This window comes from Nycticebus coucang, chromosome 5, assembly GCF_027406575.1.
Source record: "Nycticebus coucang isolate mNycCou1 chromosome 5, mNycCou1.pri, whole genome shotgun sequence".
Classification (NCBI taxonomy): domain Eukaryota; kingdom Metazoa; phylum Chordata; class Mammalia; order Primates; family Lorisidae; genus Nycticebus; species Nycticebus coucang.
The window spans coordinates 113,150,081-113,171,636 of record NC_069784.1 but is presented as its reverse complement, the minus strand read 5'-3'; the positions used below and the strand labels follow the sequence as shown (position 1 = coordinate 113,171,636).

The 21,556-nt window shown below is 38.9% G+C and overlaps 1 protein-coding gene across 3 annotated transcripts in view; it reads right to left on the bottom strand.

Moving 5' to 3' along the window:
* Window positions 1-21,556, bottom strand: part of PDE7B (phosphodiesterase 7B) — a 349,619-nt gene that overhangs the window by 14,500 nt on the left and 313,563 nt on the right. For all 3 annotated transcript variants that reach the window (XM_053592273.1, XM_053592274.1, XM_053592275.1), the window contains 3 exons: window positions 21,002-21,102; window positions 19,076-19,207; window positions 4,143-4,234 (listed from right to left, as the gene is read on the bottom strand). In XM_053592273.1, coding sequence (XP_053448248.1) covers window positions 4,143-4,234; window positions 19,076-19,207; window positions 21,002-21,102 — 325 coding nt within the window. The remainder of the gene's footprint in view (window positions 1-4,142; window positions 4,235-19,075; window positions 19,208-21,001; window positions 21,103-21,556) is intronic.

Sequence of the window (21,556 nt, the reverse complement as noted above, 5' to 3'; positions counted from 1 at the left end):
TATGAATTCCCTTAATTACTAATGAGGTTGGACATATATTCATGTGTTCATTGGTCACTTGTATTTCTTTTGTGAAGTTTCTATTCTAGGCTTTACCTGTTGGGTGATCTGCCTTTTTCTTACTGATTCTAAAAGTTCTTTACATATTTTAAATACGATTCCTTTGTAAGTTTTGTGTTGTAAATATCTTCTCCTACTTTGGTTTGATGTCTATTGATAAAAGGAAGCCTTAATTTTGGATGTAGTTTAATCTAAAAATATTTTAATTTATAATTAGTTTAGTTTTTTCTCCTATTTAAGAATTCTTCCTAACTCTGATGAGAAAAATTCTCCTACATTATATTGTAAAAGGTTTATAGCTTTACCATTCACATTTTTGTTTTTAAGCCACACGTACATCTTTAATCCACTTCTGAACATTAAAAATAATGATGTAACGCAGGATATTCACAAAAGAAATACAAAATACCTCCAAAATATTGAGTGATATTAAATGTTTTTAGTATAACCAAAAGCCAGTTAAAACAGCTATGTGGTACTACTTCCCCATTTGTATTGGTAAAGATTAAAAGTAAATATTAAATAATTTGCTGCATTAATGAATGATTGGAATACTTAATTTTGTTGATGATATGGAGACAATGATTCCACTCATTCTATGTTAGTGAGAATGTAAATTAGTACAATGTTTCTGGAAGATAACTTAGGACTTAATCTGAAAAGCATTTGATGGACATGAGTAATTTCATCAACAGTTTACCTATGAATGTATATTAACATGTTTGTAAAGATATAATTAGTAAAGATATGTGTTACATGGACGTTTATTCTATTGTTGTTTATAATAATGAGAACTTTTAGGGAGAAAACAATCACAAAAATTCATAAAGAGATTAGTTAAATAAACCATGATGCATTCATATCATGCAATTATTAATATGAGGGTGTACACCTACATTTATTGTCACAGAAAAATGTCATGTTTTATTGTTAGTTAAAAAGCAGGATACAGGGTGACACCTGTGGCTCAGTGAGTAGGGCGCTGGCTTCATATGCCGAGGGTGGCAGGTTCGAACCCAGCCCCAGCCAAACTGCAACAACAAAACTAAGATAGCCTGGCATTGTGGTGGGTGCCTTTAGTCCCAGCTACTTGGGAGGCTGAGGCAAGAGAATCGCCTAAGCCCAGAAGTTGGAGGTTGCTGTGAGCTGTGATGCCATAGCTCTTTACGGAGGGTGACAAAGTGAGAGTCTGTCTCTAAAAAAAAAAAAAAGCAGGTAACCAAGAAGGTAAAGTATGATCTCTGTGGTCACAGACAATAAATTGGAAAAATGAAAAAAAAATAAAATAAAATAAATTGGAAAAATGTATGGTAGGGCTATGGTTGATTTTTATTTTCTTTTTTATGCTTTTCAATATTGTATAAATTCTTTAAAAATATGAATTTATAATTAGAAAATATAACTGTTTTAGTTAGGCAAAATGTTTCATGAATCAAATGAAAAATAAATAAAAATATCTAGTAATATAAAATATAACAAATAGTTACTGTAGTTAATATATAAAGAGTTCTTACAAGTGAATAACACCAACAGGAAAATAGGAAAAGACCAAATGTAAAATTTTGTTTTTTAAAGAAATAGCAATGCCAAACTGGCATATTGTACCCTCAATGAATCCTCAACAATCAAAAAAGGAAGAAAAAAAAAAAGAAATAGCAATGCCCAGTAAATGTGTGAAAAATTGCAATTCTAGTTGTAACTACATGATGCATACTAATTCAATGAAAACCTGTATTTGTGGTATGTATATACTCATATATATGTCAAATTTGTAAATGTTTATAAAGGATAATAAAGAAAGAACAATTTTGATAATGGTGCACTGGTACATTTTCTTATAACCCAATAATGGGAAAGCAAGTACATGTAGATACAATGTTTTAGAAAAACCCTCAATAATATATAGCAAGGGTATTAAAAATACAGACCTTTCTGACCAATAATTTCTATCTACAAACATATTCTTAGGAAATAGAATATTGGAATTTGGGATAAAAATATATGTTTAAGAATGCTCGTCAAGCATAAATAATGGCAAAAATTTGGAAACCATCTAAATTCCCAATGATAAGCAATAGTTACATATATTTTGGCACAGTAACATCAAATAGCCAATAAACTGATTTTAATTTAAGTAACAGGCTTAATGATATGGCAAAAAAGCCTTAACAGTAAATGAAAAATATCAGGACATGACTATAATAAGCCTCCCATTTTATTAAAATACCTTTGTATTTAAAAAAGCCTAAAAGGAAACATACCTGCCGGGTTAATGTGAATTAGGCCTGGGTGGTAGGATTACCAATAATTTTAGTTTTCTCCTGCCAATGAAAATGTATGAAACTATCAATATTCTACTGTTTTTGACTCTCGCAATAGGAACATAAAGTTCAAACTAACACTTTTCTAATTTTTTCTTAGTTTCTATGGCTAACGTGTCTTAGTTTTAAAATCAGGAAAGTGACTTGAAAGCATTTACATGAGGATGATGTGATGGCATGATGTAATAATGATGATGGTAACTTTTGTAATAAAATACCTTTGCAGCTATTATTGCATAACAATTATTCCAGCACAAGCAATTTAACACTGCGTTCTGTAAAGTGACGTAAAAAATTATGGTATTTTTATTTGGAATCCATAGAGATGAAAGGAGTATTTTAGAAAATAAATACTAACTCAGCAACAAACAAGATGAATGTGGGTTTCAAAGAAGATAAGCCTGGTCACCTGAGTCTTTTCTTCCCGTTTTTCTTGTGTTTTCTTCTTTTCTGTCCTCACTATTCTTCCTTCTTTTCTCTTTTCTTTTCTTTTTAAAATTTGTTCCCCTCACTTACTTCCTTTTTTCTCTTCTTCTCCTTCTCACTTGATTTCTTGCTCTAGTTTTTAGTTCTTTTTGCATTTAATTGTTTCAATCTTTGCAATTATGCTAGTAAATACCACATGTATGAGGACTGGTTTCATTTAGTACCGGGATAAAAAGTTATCAAAACTGAAGTTCCTCCTGCAAATTCCACATTCCTTTGGGTGCTAGGAAACAGCATGAGATAGTATCAGGGGGCCAAGGATAAACCTACCAGCCCAGAGCATATTTGTTCTGTGGGGAGTTACCACTTGGTCCTGGACCTCAGATTACATACGTGCCTGTCATCAAGAATAATACAGCAATTCCTTTACTCCTTTCACAGAGGTGCCTTGGGTTCTGTGCCTTTTCATTAAACAGATTGGAATTAGTATTGGCCTTGGAAGACAGTATAGCAGTTAACTTGAGGCAATGGTTTTAGCTGTAGTAGGGCTTGGCCTACATAAGTAGGCTAGCAAACTGTGAATCAGGAAACTAGTGTTTCCCTTTCTTCTTAAAGTACAAGAGATGTAGGTAAATTAATGGTAAAAAAATTGCTAGGACCACTTCAATTACTTAAAAAAAGGACTCTTTGGAAAAGAATTTCTAACTTTTTTTTTTTCAAATATCATCTCAATTTTTTTTTTTTAATTGTTGGAGATTTCATTGAGGGTACAGAGAACCAGGTTACACTGATTGCATTTGTCAGGTAAAGTCCTTGTTATAATTATGTCCTGCCTCCAAGAGGCGTGTCACACACAATAACCCCCCACACCCGTCCCTCCCTCTCTCTGAGCTAGAATTTCTAAAACTTCTAATTTTGTCAATAGGGGCAATTACAAAACATACTTTATTGAACTAGTTTTAAAATCTAGCTTGAGAACTCCCGTGTTCCTTCTTGACAAATATTATTTGGATCTATGTGGGAAGACAGTTTTGCTAACTTAAAGGATGGGAATTTGGCAAGCAGGGTGTTGACGCCGAGGAGTGTGAAAGCCGAGAGCTGTTTATTATACCTTTCCTGACTGCCGGTCATTGGCTGTCCAAGGCCCTCTCAAAGGACGCACAGAGATTTTGGTTTCTGGGTTGCCATGACCGACACCAAACCTCCTCCCATAGACATCCGTGCGGGCAGGAAGTGCGGCCTGGGGCCTCGGCCGTTTGTGCAGGGGGTCCCCCCGAGAAAGTGGCTTAGCTTTACTGCGCGCACGTCGGTGTGTTTCATCTTGGCGGCACTTACGTCATTTCCTTTGGCAAATGAGCAAGAAGCCTTGATTCTCGAAGCATGCCGATTGTTGATCGCCAGTGGTGATTCTCCAGCACAGACATATTCTAGAAAGAAAGAGGAAGCAAAACCAGCTATAACCGAGAGGGAAGCCAGATACTGATCTTCCGTGCTGGACACAGCTCCACCGAGGCCTGGGTTTGTCCTCCAGCCAGTTCATAGCTGACCATGCAGAGGCAGACCAGAAAGGAAACACAAGATCAACCCCCACGAGGTCTGCTCTCAAGGCTGTGATGAGAGCGGGAGTGGCAGGGTTGACCCTCTGCTGCAGGGGTGAATGAGGATCTATTTCCAGCATCACTCACTCCTGCGTGTGGCCCTGTTTTCAATAGCTCAGCAAGGCAACTCTAAATGTAGATGAAAAAAAGCAAAGCAGTTAAAAATATGTCGTGATGGATACGCTGGTGCTATAGTCATAACATACTCGCAGTTTGTACTACCAACCTGAACAGAGGCAGGCCCTCTCGACCTCTGGTCTAATCTATACCCTGACCATTGTTGCTCAATACCGATAAGAACCGTAAATCCAACCCACCACGGAGCTGGTGACACTTTCAGACCCCCTTAGGGTCTTGAATCAATAGGTTTGTGGTGATTAATTCTTAGGTACACTAAAGTTTGAGAACCACTGCCAATACTCTTCATGACCAGCATACTGGCAAATAGCTCAGTAGGTCTATGAGTTGGAATCCACAGTTGTTTCCTGGTTTAATTCCTTTAGTATTTTTCCCCCTTGTGAGAACCTCTATTATATTCAATCTCCTTTGACATTGCTGTTATTTTAAATATGCTTATTACCCAAACAGTTAACTAACCATTCCAATAATGAGTATTTCTCGCACTCCCTTGTGTTTTTTTCTAATTAACGAACATTATGGGTTAACTGACTTCATACACCTATGTAGTAAAATAGAACCTGTCTTGAGCTTGGGCAATTATTTTTGCTTTATTTTCTTCTTTATTCATTTATTATACATCTTGTTTTAAGAGGGATTATAAACTTACAAAAAGTACAAGAGGATGGTTGCAATGTTTTGAATGTCTCCTCCAAAACTCTTGTTGAAACTCAATCCCCAGTGTGGCAGTATTGAGAGGTGATTGGGTCAGGGGGAGACAACTTTCACGAATGGCTTAATCCATTCCTGGATGAATGTGTTATCGATGGAGGGAGGCCGAGAGCTTTATAAGAAGAGTAAGAGAGACAAGCTGGCATGTCAGCACACTCGGCCTCCTCACCAAGTGATGCCCTGCGCTGCCTTGAGACTGCGTGGAGTCCCTGTCGGCAAGAAGGCCCTCACCAGATGTGGCCCTTTGACCTTGGCCTTCTCAGCCTCCATAACTGTAAGAAATAAATTTTACTTCCTTGTGAATTCAGATATTATATTACAAGCAACAAGAAGTGGACTAAGAGGATAGCATTCATTGAAAGAACCACCATATGATTCTACTCATATGAGGCACCTAGAACAGTCACAGTCACAGAGACGGACAGTAGAATAGTAGTTGCCAGAGGCTGGGGAAGGGAGGGACAGGCAGCTATTGTTTGATGGGTATGGAATTTCAGTTTTGCATGATGAAAAGAGTTCTAGGAATGGAGGGTGGTGATGGAGGGTGCAGGACATTATAAATATACTTCATACCACAGGATAGTACAGTCAAAATGGTTAAGGTGGTTAAGTTTTATATTATGCGCACTTTAAAAAAGAATGAGGGGAAAGAAAGCAAAGAAATAATATGGAGACTAAATGGAGCCAAGAGTGAGACTGCAAACCATCCCATCACTATGCTCCAACTGCATCTGAGCCACCTGTGTACTATTCAACTTTTCAACCAATCATGATAGAGATCACTTGTGAGTGATGCAGTTCGGGGTCCACTAGCAAAGCACAAACTCAAGAGAGCTTCAAGTATTCTTGGTTCTAAAACCAACACACCATTTTCTCTTCAGGACTTTATTATAATGAATTTCATGAGGCTGAGTCTCACACCTACCCTCTGTCAAGGCTGTTGGTATTGCCATATGTTTCTCTCATTGCCAAGGAGTGATTATTCTTTATTCACCACTTGACCACCTTTGAAGCAGTGATGCAATGTGGTTGCCTTTTATCACCTGGTCTATTATCTCCTTTTGGGCATGAGCCACACGCAACAAAAGAGAAAGCTGATTAGCAATAACATGCCAGACTAACTTGTTTTGATTGTAAAGATTTATGGTGTGAGGTAACAGCTCAATCTTTCAATGACATTTAATTCAGTCACTCATGAGTTCACTGGCGAGACTGATTCAAGTAGTTGTGGACATGAGTGTCTTCATGTGAGTTTTTTAAGGGGCCAGAAAACTGTAGCAAGACCTAATGATAAATGACACCATAGTCCTGCTGATACACAACAAAAGTGTCTGGAAGATGACTTTCAGCATTGTTATTTATGCCAGCCTGACTTAACATCTTCATTAATAATCTTCCTGAAGACAAAATAAAAGGATGCTTGGGAAATTTGCTGGTGAGACCATATTTAGAGATAAGCACCAAAGAAATGGAAGGAAATTGAGTGGGTTTGGAAGCTGATACAGAATAAAAGACAACAGTGTAGATGATTTCAAAGACACCCTTTTGTGGAAGAGCCACTATGTAAAGAAGTATGTTTTGTCCAGAACTGTGTTGGAAGAAGGGGTGCCCTGGCGGCACAGGGAGGGAGGATTAACATTTATGAAGCACCAGTTCCGTGTATGGCACTGTATATGCTCTTGTCTAAACCTCACATATCCCTCTACTGCTTTCATCATTAATTCATCGACTATAAAATGCTAGGTTTCTCAGGGAGGCCACCAGGAAGTGAGTGGCTGAGGAAGGCCTTAACCCAGGTCTTCCAGACTCAAGACTTAAGCTCTGCATACGCCCCTGGGTCCTCCCAAGGATTGCCTCTGTCTGCCACCTCCAAGCATTTAGAAGCTGATGAACGCCTGCAATTATACTTAATTTCCCAAAAGGCTACTGTAATTGCCTAAAAAAATCTATGGTTGATTATTTTAATTAGATGTTAGATTCTAAACCCACATCAGAATCTTTGCATTTATCTCTGAATCTGATTTCACTGCTAAAAATCCTGTGCTTAATGTGTCAAGAGTTAAGTAGACAGATTGAACTCATCGTTCATGCACTCTCAACCTCCGCCTCCCAACAGTCTCTGAATTCTGTTTGGTTTTTGCTACGTGGTGTCACTTGTTGTCTAGTCCTTCCTTATATAGTCCTTCCTTTCCTTGAAGAAACCCTATTTTGGGGCTTTCTGATGCTTCTAAACGATCCTTCCTTCAATCCATCCTACACTACAGCTACTTCATCATTTGTTGAAGCATAAATAAACATTTATTGAGCGCTCACTAACATTCCAGGTGCTGTGGCAGGCATTGGAGATCCAAGGATGAGTGAGGCAAAATAGCTGCCCTCTAGGAGCTCCCCTGCCTGCAGTATGATCATGACACCTGCTTTCCCCCATGCCCTGCTCCAAACCCCACAGCGATCCCTACCAGATAAAGTAAGACTAATTTCTTAGCTTAGCATTCAATGCTTTCTGAAAATTCCCCAATTATCATTACTGTCCTATATATTTGAGATAATTCAATCTACATACCTCTCCTTTCCTACAAAGCTCTTAAAGTCCAAATAAATAATATTATATTAATAAGACTATAACTTATTAACAAAAATATTAAATTATTAGTGTATGGCAGTGTCTTTTTCTTTTGCTCCTTTCAAGCCTTCCAAGGTGGTTAATTATTCTCAAACCCTTCTTTCTCTACATTTACTTATCAACCTGCCACCCATCTTTCAACATTCTCTTCAAATACTCCATCCATGTGTCATCTGCCATCTCCCCAGTCAGAGGTGAAGTTTCTCTCCTTGAGTCTAATACCCTTTTTTTTTTTTTTTTAATTTTCCTTTGCTATTCTTCAAGTCCTGGGCTAGGTTGAACTCAGTCCTGTTTATGTGTGTTAGCGTTATTTACACTGTACCTCTTCCTCTTATATGAGTAGGAAGGCTACTTTGTTCCTTTGGTGCCCACTCAAATCTATGCCTGGTACAGAGTTTCTACAAACTTGCTAAGTAAGTAACTGAACAAGTTACTTGATTTCATTCCACAAATTTATTGAACACTTACTATATTCCAGGCACTGTAATACCTGCTTGGAATATGTCAGTGACCAAAATAGATAAGGATGGTAAGGATGGGAAGAGACAGATGATAAATAATAAACATAATATATACTTTCATTCTGGAAAAAACCATATAGCATGTTGTAAGACAGTAAATGTGTAGAGAGAAGCATGGGTGGGGGCTGGTAAGGTAGTCAGGGTGAGAGGTGAGATTCGAACAAAGACTTGAAGGCAGGAGGGAGTTAGCCATACTTCTGTCTGGAAGAAGAATGTTCCAGAGGGAACAGCAAACAGCTGTGAGGTCAATGCACAGTGGGAGAAGGCAAGTGTAAGTTAGAGAGGTTAGGAGACACATGCATAGCCTCCTGGCTATTACAAGAATTTTTACTCTGAGAGAAATAAGGAGCCACTGCAAGGGGTGGGGAGTGTAGCAGCCTGTATAGCCCATGACTAGGAGGAGTGAGAGTTCTAAGAAATACCTGTATAGCTCAATAATGGAACACCTTGGAAAGGGCATGGAGCGGGATTTAGCTCTCCTAACAAGCATGAGAGCTCTCGAGATGAGAGCAGTGGTGAATTGGCAGTCTCTATACCTGTGGTGTTGAAAGGCACAAGATCTGCCTTATATTAGGCTGGAGGAGCAGGCAGTCGGGAGCATGTGCATTCTATCACGGACCCGCTTACTCTGACTCTGTCTCCTCTCCTGCCTGCAGAACGCCAGCACGGTGTCTCTCTGCTAAAGATCACTAAGCTCTGCTAAAGACAAAGATCTATCTATTCTAAGATGACCGCTTTACTCTCTCTAAGACTCTCTCTCTCCAGCTAAAGTAGATAGCCCTCAGGCACCTAACAGACCTGAGCAAGGTAACTTAGCGGTCTGTGTCTGGGAACTAGTTAAGCCCGCCCGAGACCCGGCCAGTCCTGGGCCCTGACAAGTGGTGTCAGGAATGAGATGTGACAGGGGAAGAGTAAAATTATATGACTTCCATTGAAGTAAGATCACTTACTGTCACTCACATGCTGCTTTGTTGACAATGGACTTTGGTGGAGGGTGAGGGTAGAAGCAGGTAGAGGCCACTTGGGGGCAGTAGCACCCCTCCAGTCACAAAGGGGTGGAAAAGTGGACGAGGGAGGTAGCAGTAGGGGTGGAGGCAGGTGGCTGATTTCTGGGTCTGGAAGGATGACCACAGTGTTTCCAGCCTGAGCAACAGAAGGGGAGGCTGCAGATACAGAGTTCAGTGTCTGAGACACCGTTAGACACATGAACAGCACAGTGGAGGCATCAGGTAACCAGAGCAGAAACAACAGCAACAAAAGGAAAACAGAAGAGTTGCATAAGTGTTGCAGTAATTCCTGGGTTAGAGGAAGCGTGTTACACAAAGAGAAGGGTCTCATGGATTTATCATTTTGATGGTGTTAGTGGTAAGATGAAGCAGCACATGGCCCAGAGACTTTTGTTTATCCCTTAAGTCTGTTTTCCTTTCCTCCTTACTCACAGGATCTCAGTTTTTATATGGGCTTGTGGCTGTCCAGCAGAAAGATAACATTTACCAGAAGTGTTGTGTGGGGTTTCCAGAAAGATTGTTCAAAGGGAACTGACTAATCTGAGAGAAGCCTCTGTTGGTTTTTCCCAGTCTACCTGCTCACAGTCTGGAATGCAGCAGAAATGGTTTGAGCTCCAGCAGCTGTCTGGGGCAATAAAGACAAGGGTTTCTCCCTAGTGGTGATAAATTGTTCAACTAGAAGGATCTTGGGTCCCTGATGATTTTTTGGGGCAACTGTACCTAAATTGCCATTTCCTGAATTTCTTTTATGAAGGATAGAAATAAGCTTATGTCTTGTTTAAATCATGAATATTCATGTAACGGTTAATTGGTTGTCTTCCATGGCAGCCTGAAGAGCTAATGAAAAGACCTTACGGATGTCTTGATTTATAACAATGCTTAGTGTTTGCATAAGAAATGGCAATAAAGAATTACATAAGTTCAAAAACAGTGAAAAGAAATCACCTGAATAAAATCAGAAGCCCATACTCAGGCACATGCACGCATGCACACACACGTACGTACAAACATGCACGCACACATGTACACGGGCACACACAGGCACATGGACTTATCTGCTTATTTCTGATTGACCTGCTGGGAAAGCCTTTCCTGGTGGGTTATCCCACCAGAACTGGTAGAGCTCCCTCTTCCAGCTGCCCCGTCTCCACCCCAAGCTTCTATCCTGGTGTCTAAAACTCCTTATAACAACTCTATTCACTGCCCTGCTCCCACGTGTAAGTGGTCTGCTCACTTACTCTTTAATCAACTTCGAAAAACTATGCTTTCCTCACACTTTTCAAAATTCCTATCTAAATGTTTAAAAATTTAAGTGGTTCCAAAAGATGTCATGTCTTGCGTATTAGAAATATTGGTATTTTGAAGGTAAAACCATCATATCACTCTTCTGTGTATTAAATGTATCTAAATTCTAATGCATTTAAAGCCCATTTATCACCCACTGATAAAAATACACAAATAATTCTTCAATTTAGAAATTTTATGTTGATTCTTTTCCCTCTGAACTTATATTTCAATTTCTCCCTAGCATTTTATTTTAATGTAATATATTTTATGTATGGAAATCATTTGTTGTCAATCACATTTCTCTGCAAAGAAATAAGTATATACATTGAAATTTGAATTGAAAAATTTTTCCTAACATCAAGCTCTAAGTAGTAAATATTTCTCTAGCTTGAGTTTATAGTGCAGTTGTTATCAGTAACTGATTAATCAAAGCTCGAGTTTATTGCAAATTTGGAAAAAATAACTCAGATTAAGAGTAAAAATTTATTGCCATGTATCTATCTATGAGATGGATGTTTTTATACCTAGGAAAATATGCGCTATATGACTTGGGATGGGTAAGTGGCATGGATTTTTTTTTTTTGTAATGTGGAAACAGGGTGATTGTGAAAGGTGAGTGGAAAAGTAGAACTGGCTTGACTGCCCTGCAAGCACATTCCAGGCAGGTCAGTTTAAGGCCCTGAAAATAGATTCTGTAAACACCATTCATGCTCGGGCCTGTGTGCCCCTTGGAAAGTCTACATATATCTCCTGGGGCACTCATACTCTGTTTGAAAACTGCTGCCATATACGACTGCTTTTGAAGACGAGGGGTGTACCTTATTCATTTTTGTCCCCCAGTCTTTGGCATGGTGCCACAAAAGTAAGTAAATATTTATTGAATAGGTACTGAGTAATTCATATCTCAAACTCCAAGTTTCAGTAGCTGCAAAAGTTAAAAGAAAGAAGAGTTTCATTCAGCTATTAAAAAAATGGAGACTACATCCTTCGTATTAACCTGGATGGAAGTGGAAGACATTATTCTTAGTAAAGCATCACAAGAATGGAGAAGCATGAATCCTATGTACTCAATTTTGATATGAGGACAATTAATGACAATTAAGGTTATGGGGGGGGAGGAAAAGCAGAAAGAGGGATGGAGGGAGGGGGGTGGGGCCTTGGTGTGTGCCACAGTTTATGGGGGCAAGACATGATTGCAAGAGGGACTTTACCTAACAATTGCAATCAGTGTTACCTGGCTTATTGTACCCTCAATGAATCCCCAACAATAAAAAAAAAAAAAAAAGAAAGAAAGAAGAGTTTCATTTGAATTTTTGCTCAGTATCTAACAGAAGCCAGACCTGGCATTTTCTGATTTGAAATCTTTAGACTTAGGTAAAAGCCAAAGAGATTTTTAAATTAGAGCAATTGGCTATCTACCACTATTCACTCACAAAAAACCAGGATCACGTAAATAACTCCAGAAATAATATACAGCAGACAGCATTTGTCAATTCCAAGATGCAAATAAGATCATTACAAAGAATTTTTAAATGATTGCTGCTCCTTCCACGTGGGGCACTCTGTGCTCAGTAAGACTGTGACCATGAGTAGGAGGAGCTATTAAATATTCACTGAAGCCCGGACTGTGCTGGATACTGAGGGTACAATAGTGAACGGGCTAGGGGCTCAGAAACTCAGTCTGTTGGAAGATGTGGACAGCTAGTGGGGTGATGCGATGGCTTGTGATAAATACGGTGAGAAGGGGAGGAGTAAAGGACTAGGGAATTGTACGGGAGCAGCACGTAAGATGGATTTTTAGAGAAAAAGAAAGCATTCAGGAGGAAGATAAGTCCAAGTTGAGATGAAAAGGATGAGTGAGGTGGAGCGGAGTCAGCGAGCACAGGCAGCACGCTGAACCCCAAACTCTGCACAGCAGCACCCTGGTTACTGCAGGCAGAGGGAAGAGCGGGAGGGGAAGGCGCGGAAGCCAGAGGGACCTTTCATACCTTCCTTTTGTTTCATTGCTACTTTTTATCTTTAGAAACTATCACTTTCTAATGGAATATGTATTTCACTTAGGTGTTTTCCCAGGAAGAAAGAAGGGATTTTACTTGTTTTGTTCATTTTCTGTATTCCCAGCACCTGGCATGTATTAAGCATTGCATAAAAATCGTGTTGAATGAATAAAGGAATGAGTGATACAGTGAGAAACTGAAAGAATTTCAGGGTCAATGCAGGAAGGCCGGGAGAGTCATGGTGGGCAGTGAGGCTGGCAGGTATAACAGGGCTTGGATCAGAATGGGGCTTGTAAACTGTATTAACCCCCGAGGAGCAGTGGGGGTTTAGCAGGAATCCAGGAGTTTTAGGAAACTCCTTCCGGCTTTGCCATGGGGAAAGGGCTGAAAGCAGGCAAGGCTGAGTATAGGCGGATGACAGGATGATGTTGGCGTGCTGGCAAAGAGGTGAGGGCTGGTGAGCAGGCTCAAATATACTGGTATGTCTTGGTGAAGCTCCAGAGCAGATAATGCCGTGTCCTCCCTAGGAGGGAGGTGGGTCTACCACTCCAGACTCACCTGGCTTTCACAGAAGCTCAATCACCAGTATCAACACAAGGTAGATGAAGAAAAAGAAGAAAATTATCAGAAATGGTTGTGGAGATCTCCACGGGTGGGGAGATAATGCCACTTTAATATCCCATGAAATCACAGTCCATTTTAGAAAACCCCATGATCGCATTAATGTACACAGCTATGACTTAATAAAAAAAAAAAAAAAAGAAAAAAGAAAAAAATAGAATACCACAGTAGGTACCATGTCTGTCCACCTTTAAGAGGCATCAGGTCAGTAATTTCACATTATCCCCATGGCAATGTGTTCTAGTGTCTCAAACTCTTCATACTTGTAGTTTTAAGAACCATCTTAAAGTTCAAAGAGTAAGCATCAACCTTTGTGGCAACAAATTAGAATTTTAATTTGGATAAAAAAGGCCCTTAAAACTTCTAAGGCCAAACCTTTATTTCTTTTTGTCTGAAGGATCAAGTATTATTCATTCTAAGAACAAAACAATCCCTTTTTTCACTAATAACAACACACCTGGCATTTAAGAAACCACCAACATAGGTTTTCAAATTAAATCAAGACACTATTTGTCAGGGGGAATCTGGCAGAAAAGAGTTGCTTCTGTACAAGGCAGCTTTAAACTGGTTTTCCCTCATTTATTGAACATTTTCTTTGATTAAAATATGATGATGACGATGGTGATAAACTGAATCTGGAATACAACAGGAATCAGAGTTAATTATACCCTTTAAATCCAGAGGATGTATAAGAAGAGCAGGAAATTTGTCTGTGTTTTCCTTTTTAATTGCTCATGAAACGAGATGGGAGACTCAAGATAATGGAGTCTGCTGTGTTCTTCCCTAGTCAGCGAAGTGGTCTCCTTGGTAACACTCTAAGAGCCCCAAGCCAGGAGGTCTCAGAGATACTGAGCCCTAACCATGACCTTGTCCCTTGGAGAGCTAAGGCACTGCCTTGTTTAATGTATTTGTCTTGTTTATCTGCGTCTGCTCAAGACATTGACTGATTTGAGCACAAGGATTAGAGATACCCATTGCTCTCTGTGGGGTAGCTCAGGGCTGGCAGAAATTTTATGGAACAGAAAAAAAAATTTTTGGCTCCTTTTATAATTTTAATACTACTTGCTAAAAATGCCTTTCATATTGTAGAAATTGTGAAGGTACACATAATCTTGGCAGATGTTTGTTTTGGGAGGGATCATAGAACTGCATGGAAGGACCCTTCCTCCTGGCTCCATCAACTTCATGCTTATGACTCAGTGTCAGAAGAATAAAACGTGTTTAAAAATTCTAACCCCCTCTAAACACTTGTGATAAATGACTAAGAAAACTGAAGTTAAACTTCTGCAAGACATTATAGGTTATGATGACTGTAAGTTTATGGGACCATCCATTATTTATTATTTTATTCCCGTAGGGTGCTCAGTCACTAGTAAATGCATAGACTCTATCAAAAGGAATTAAATTTTAAATTGAACTGAAAGTGATCCCTTTTATAACTGGAATAACCAATGTTGGATCTGAGTTACTTACTTTGTGCAATTACTGAAGCCACCTTTCAGTTTGTGTGTGTGGGGTTGGAGGTGGAATGATAGTAAATTCTTGGTTCTATCTCTCACAGGCTCCTTTTCCTCTCTGTCCACCCCAACCAACTCCTGGACTGCTTCCCAGCCTATGAGAGAGGTGCCAGGTGGAAGTGCTTTCAGTGCCTTCGCGTTGAACTTGGTTGGCAGTTCCGCTACAGAGTCCAGATATCAGACAATAGGAGGTAGCCCTCTGACCTGGCCTTCACTTCAGTGGCCCTGGCTCCCTCTTTATCTCGGGGCAGAAGAAAATGCGGGGCGTTATGCAATGATCTTATTTAATAGAATTAAAAGAACACAGCCAACAAAAGGAGGGGGAGGAAGCCCTCTTCCATTTTATCTCATTTATAGTAAGTCTGGATTGCAGCAAAGTCACGCACAGGGTGTTCTGAAAGCCACACAATTCCTGGCACATCCTCTCTAAGGTATTCTTGTTGACCAAGTGTGCACGTGTGCATGGATCGTTCTTGTGTGTTTATATGTACATATTTTTTTCATTCATTACTATAGTTCTTAACATTTTCAGAATCCTCAGCTCATTTTAAAATTTGATGAGATAAGCTGGAGAAAACATACAGAAGTGCAGCCTGTGAAAATCTGCATAGGGTTTCCTGAAAGCCCATTCATGTCTCAGCCAACAGGCCCTGGAGAGGCTAAAAGGCTCCATTCCTAAAGATTTTGAAATATCATGCATTGTTAATGATCTTGCTCAGCTTATAGATTATGAAACATGATTTTTTTTTCTTGAAATTGAAAACCTGAAGAGTCTTGCCAGTTTCTTATCTACAATACAGACTGGAGATTTCCTAACCCCGGTTGTGTTCTGTACAACTGCTCTGAAGTTTCCACGAGGGGAGAATATTCACTCAATCACGACATGCGCAAGACCCTGACGGGGCAGCAGGGATTGGAGAACTGTGCTCAGCCACAGCCACAGGGACATTCCATTTCCAGTTATTCTGGAGTTGTGAGTGTTAATCCCAGAAGGACATCAGCTCATCTTGCCTCTAATGCTATTATTATTACAGCTATTACAAATGTTATTTGCACTAGAAGGCCTACTTTACAGCATTCTTTCTCTCTGATTTTTTTTTCTGGAAGCCATCTATAGAATCAGTTTCTTTTTCCCCTCTGTCTTTCTGTGCCATTTGTTCGTAGCCATATACTTTAGAGTGCTTATCGAAGTCTCTCACACTTAAGTCACTTGTCTGTAACCCTCTTGTCTCTCTCACTAGAACAGGAGGACTGGAGGAGAACTCTTAATTTCTTATCCAGAGTTGATAATCAATATGAATTGCAGAGGCTACTTGCATAGAGAGACAAAAGACATGAGCTCTATTCCCAGTTCTACTATTAATTATCTGTTTATTTTCAGGAAAAAAAACACTTGAATTTCCCAAGTATCATTTTTCCTCTTTCTGAAAATTCGGTATGATAATAGTACCCACCTCACTGGACTATTGTGAGGATTAAATAATATAAATAATGATATTTAATATTAAATAAAATATTTACTATTAAATTATAATACATGCCCTAGGATTCATTTAAAAGAAAAAAAATAATATATTACCTAACAAGCATTTATCACAGTGTTTGCATCATAGCGAGTATTGAATAAAAGTTAATGATATAGTTTGCCAAATTGAATTTTTTATAAGAAACTTTATCTTTTGGGCATTCCTTAATATAGCTAATAAAAGATAGTATATAGCCAAATATTTAGACACCATAATTTTCTTTTGACAAAACTGAAATCTTATTTTCAAGTCTATGTAATCAGTTTTTACTTTCAATGGTAAGTCCCAATTTGGCTGATAACAGTTTCAGCTTTTATCCTAGCCAGCCATGTGACCCTGACAGTGTCTTTATGATACCATGTGACACTGGTTTGCCTTTAATGCTGTCCCCCAAACTTAAAGACGTGGATTTCTAGTCTTCAAGAAGTCCTAAGACTGTAGAGCAAGTGACTAATGAAGATAATATCTTGGATGTGGTTTTTGAACCCTGTACCCCAGTTCCTTCCTAGTCATTGTCAAAAAAGGATTACTTTATATGGGTAAGTTCACTGTTGAATAAAAACAATAGCTCGCTTTACTGTAGTAACATCTTTGGATATAAGAATAGCACAGGCATTCATTGTTTAGAGCGTTAAGAAAAAGTATTTGTATGTGTACCTTTAGCCAGTTCCTCAAACTCAGATGCTCAAACTTGAATAAGTGATTGAGGGCAGAGGTTGGGTTTTATTCATCTTTGAAAGCCTAGATCTTAGTATGTCAGCTGATAGACGCAATAAATAGCTGTCGATTAAAAATATACAAGACTGTATGTTGTATTGAAAACACTATAGAAATTGGTTGTATTGTTAGAATATTTTTAATAAAGACATTCAAGTAAAAATTATTAAAAATTACCTGTACTTTAGAAGTTTGAGTAAAGGAATTCATTTTTCTGAGAAAATCTTCAGTATCTGAGTCAGATAGATTGGAGTGTCTTTTTATTGAGAATCATTCTTATTAATTAGCAGTGAGCATTTAACTCTTCACTGATTTTCTTGTTTGTCTTTCTTTAACACTTGGCATATTTCTTTTTTACTTTCTGTGTGAGAATTCATTATGGGTTTTTTATACTACTACATGGAAAGCACAGTTTTATGACCCTTATTTTTAAGTACAAATTAGTCAATAGCAGTGGATACTCTCTTAAACTATATTGATATAATTTATTTGAGAAATTATAATTATTTAAGCAATTACATTTTATGGGAATGGACCAAGTAGCCAAACTTGTTAATTGACTTCTGTTGTTTAATAAAAGATGTATGAAAAGGTCAGAATTGACAGGGATAGAAAATCTATTTGGGGCTCCCAGGACAGTCATTTATTTCTCCTCTAGTTAAATGTCTGTATCTTTTCTCAGGCAGTAAGTTGAGCTTTTGAGATGGTTTAGAAAATTTAGTTTTAGTTTTTTATTTATCTTTGCTAAAGTTTTAGCTCATGATCCAAAGTTATCCTATCCCCTCTACATGGCCACACCTATTCCAGCTCCAGGCGCTGGCTGACAGCCCGAGGGAACTTAGCACGTATGCCAGGTGGACCCATCAGTCTCATGTGACAAAAGTTAATTGACTGGATAAAGAGAGGCTTCTTTTCTTGTTACAATTGTACTTTATTGGAAATGAATGTATTCTCAAGATTCAAAATCTTGTTTAATGCAGCTTTTTTGTGGGGATCTTTCAGGAATTCTTTCAGCACTCAATTTTTTTTTAATTTTTATTTTTACATATACATGTGTTAATTAGGTTTCCATTTTTTTTTGCCTTCACAAAATTAAAAAGACTTAAAATTTAATAACAATAACAATGTTTAAGATAAGGATTAGAAACAAAAACCTTGTAAAGAATGAAGGAACATAAATATATTCAGAAAAGGAATCAATTGCTTCATCGAAATATTGAGCAATAATAATAATAATGCAAAGAAAGTAACATTCACCTTGTCAAATAAGAGTATGTCTATTATAGAATGCTTTGACTCAACATTCAATTTTTTCAAAAATCAAGATCAATGACTCCATGGTATGATATGATTTTGTTAATGACGGTGGAAGAAACTATATTGAACAAGCTACATCAAAAAGAACTACATTGAAAATTCTTGTAGTGATTCATTTATGATATAGGTAAGGGTTTAATACCTGTGATGATGGTGTAAATAAGACTTCTTCAGGCAGACCTATTTGTGCTGTAGAACTATATAACAACAACTTTATGACAACAAAGTATATTTATTGTTTTTGATAACATACCTCTGACTCATAGGCCAAGAAAGCTCAGAGATGGCCCCAGAGACTCAAGTTTGAATTAGGATCGCTCCTGGGAAATATCCCAAAAGCCTTGCAAGAACTGGCTTCACCTGGCTATTGTATACAAGATGGTCTCATGGAGACAGATATTCTCAAACGGTGAGAGGGGAGGCTCTGAGACCTTGTTTGATTTAGGAAAATCTCAAACCTGGTGTGGAGCAAACTGAATTCCTTGGATATCCCTGTAAATTAATCTAATCTTCCTTGGGGGATATGTTGGGCCTATTTCAAACCCATACTCTGTGAGTGTGGTCTCTGTCATCAGGGCCGACCCTGTAGGATGGCTGTCTCCAAGGGAAGATTCAGACTTGAGCACTTGAGCACTGGGCCCCTGACAATCGACCCTGCTATGTCTGGCTCCGTGTTGGGATTTCTTACCTGATACAGGTTGGCAAGGTGGTGGTTAGTTTTGATCAAAAAAGGCTGGTTTACCCCTGGGTGGTCCACATCATGTGCTGCTGCAGCCAACAACCCCAGCATGATGTCCAGAGGCGTGAGGAAGCTGGCGAACTGTTAAAAGATCAAATGAGGAAGTTGATGGGTGTGTTTCCATGAACAGGCTTTCATTTGGCTCCATCCAACAAAGTGAAGTGTCACGACACTGTTCATGCCTCTCTGCCAGACCTTTACCCTCCTAGGCTTTCAATGAGGTGCTATTCAAATGGGATGTCAGGAAAGAAAGGACAGCTGCTGAGTAAACTCAAACTGTGAAGGTCATTCGGGTATACCCCTCTTCCTACTGCCCTCTGTTTTGTTTCTGCTGTGACGTGCATTGCTACAGGATGGGCAGGCAGAAGGCAGAACTGAAATCAGCCTTGCCCCTGGAGAAAGCCGTACATGAAGGGAAAAATCAAAGCCAAAGTGATGGACCTATTATACAAATCATTGCATATTTCTTTTTTCTTTTATTATTTTTTTATTAAGTCTTTTGTACATAGATCATAAATATATTTATGCCCATTTCAGTGTGTTGATTATTTGTACAAATTGGAGTGGCTTACATCATACTAATCAGCATAGCTTTCATCTCATTTACCCAATTATAGCATTAGGACATTTGTATCTCAGGAATGGAAAAAAAAAGCATCCAATGTACTCAGTACTACCGTGAAACCAATTTATAACAACTCACACTTGCATATGAAAAATGAAACACAACTTTAGTCTATGATGAGGAGGGAAGGGGAGGGCAAGGGATGGGGAGGGAGTGGGAGGGATAGTAGGGGATGGTAGGGGGACCACAACTATGGAACACATTGCAAGTACAAGTTGGTTCATTGCATATTTCTAATACATCTATCTAATATATCTCTGCCACTTCCTTCAAAGAAGTGGGCTGAATTGTGAAATTCACATAACTCTTCAATGTGTACTGAATAGTGTGGGGAAATGTGTGAGAATCTGTGATGTTTTGGTTAGCTGGGAAAACAAGCAGGAACATGGGAATCCAGTACTAACTATAAAAATATAATCGTGCGATAACTTAACAACTTTCGGACTATTTAGAGATTAAAAAATAAAGCCATGCATGTTTTAGGGACATCTTACAGGGATGAGGCATCTACCCAGCCTTGCCCTGAGCATGCCTGTTTGGCATCTGTATATTGTGGTTGCTGTCAAAGCATCTGTATATTTAGTGGAATGTTAGAACGGATTAAATTAGACAGAGCCTTAGACTGGGATGTCATTTTCCAGTAATCTTAACTCATCCTGAACCTTGTATCAACTAAATTTTATACAGCTGAGAACTGCCTAGATGTTGAGTAATGATCATTATTATTTTGTTTTTAGTTTTTAACTTTGGATGGGTTTATTGCATCGGGGCATGCTCACTAACACATCTTTGACATTCACAAGGTTTTGGCCCAGAATCAAGATGTCCAGTTGGCTCAGGAGGAAATGGAACATGAGCCATGAGGAATTTTGATTTCATTTCTTGATCATAAAACATGGGGTGTGAGACTTTTCCCAGTCATGTTCAGTGCTAGTGGTGTTTGTGGCAAAAGTCTAAAGCAAAAGGGCGTTCTTGGGATTGTTGAAAATAGCTAAAGTGTAGATTGTCATAGAGAGGGTTGTTTTGTGCTAACGCAGCCTCAAAAATATGCAAAATATGAAGGAAAACCTCAGACCATTCACATCTTTTTTCATGAATATTATAAGATTTTTCAGAGCTAACCCAGGAACTTTAATAAAAATGATTTGTATTCATATACTGAATGCCCGTAACATAGTTCCTGAGGCACTTTGGGTGACTTGGGTCCTAGCAGATCCTTTCCTTGGCATTTCCCAATGGCCTCGTCTTACCTTTGGCTCCTTCAGGTAGCAATGCATGGCCTGGGTGACATCGGCTGCATGAACAGCATTGTGATACGGGTTTTGGCTGTGGTAATCTTCTTGAACCATGACTAGGAGGTAAATAGATAACTTAGTCGGCTAAAACCCAAACAGGACTGGTACACATATGCTCAGACCTGCTGAGAGTTCTTTTCATTCAAAAATATCAGTGGCTCCAAAGTGTGCAGCCTGGATATCCTTTAAAAATAAACATGGTTTGCGAACTTGGCAGTTCTAGTCGGCTGTTTCTAGTGAAAAGGAGATGCAGAGCAGAGGGGAGAAAGGCTAAAGGATTCACAAGGACTCGGGACGTCTCACCTCCCTCGGAGACACCCCTTACTGACGTCCATGAGGCCGTCATTCACAGGAGAAATAAATACGCGGAGAAGGACAACTGCAGTTTCACACTGCAGTTTCATTGAGTTTGCTGCCATTGATGAATGATACTCCATAGGGGAGGTTTCCTCTCCAAGAGTAGTGTCAGACTACTGATATCTGAAGTTGGGTTTATCATTTGAAGAACAA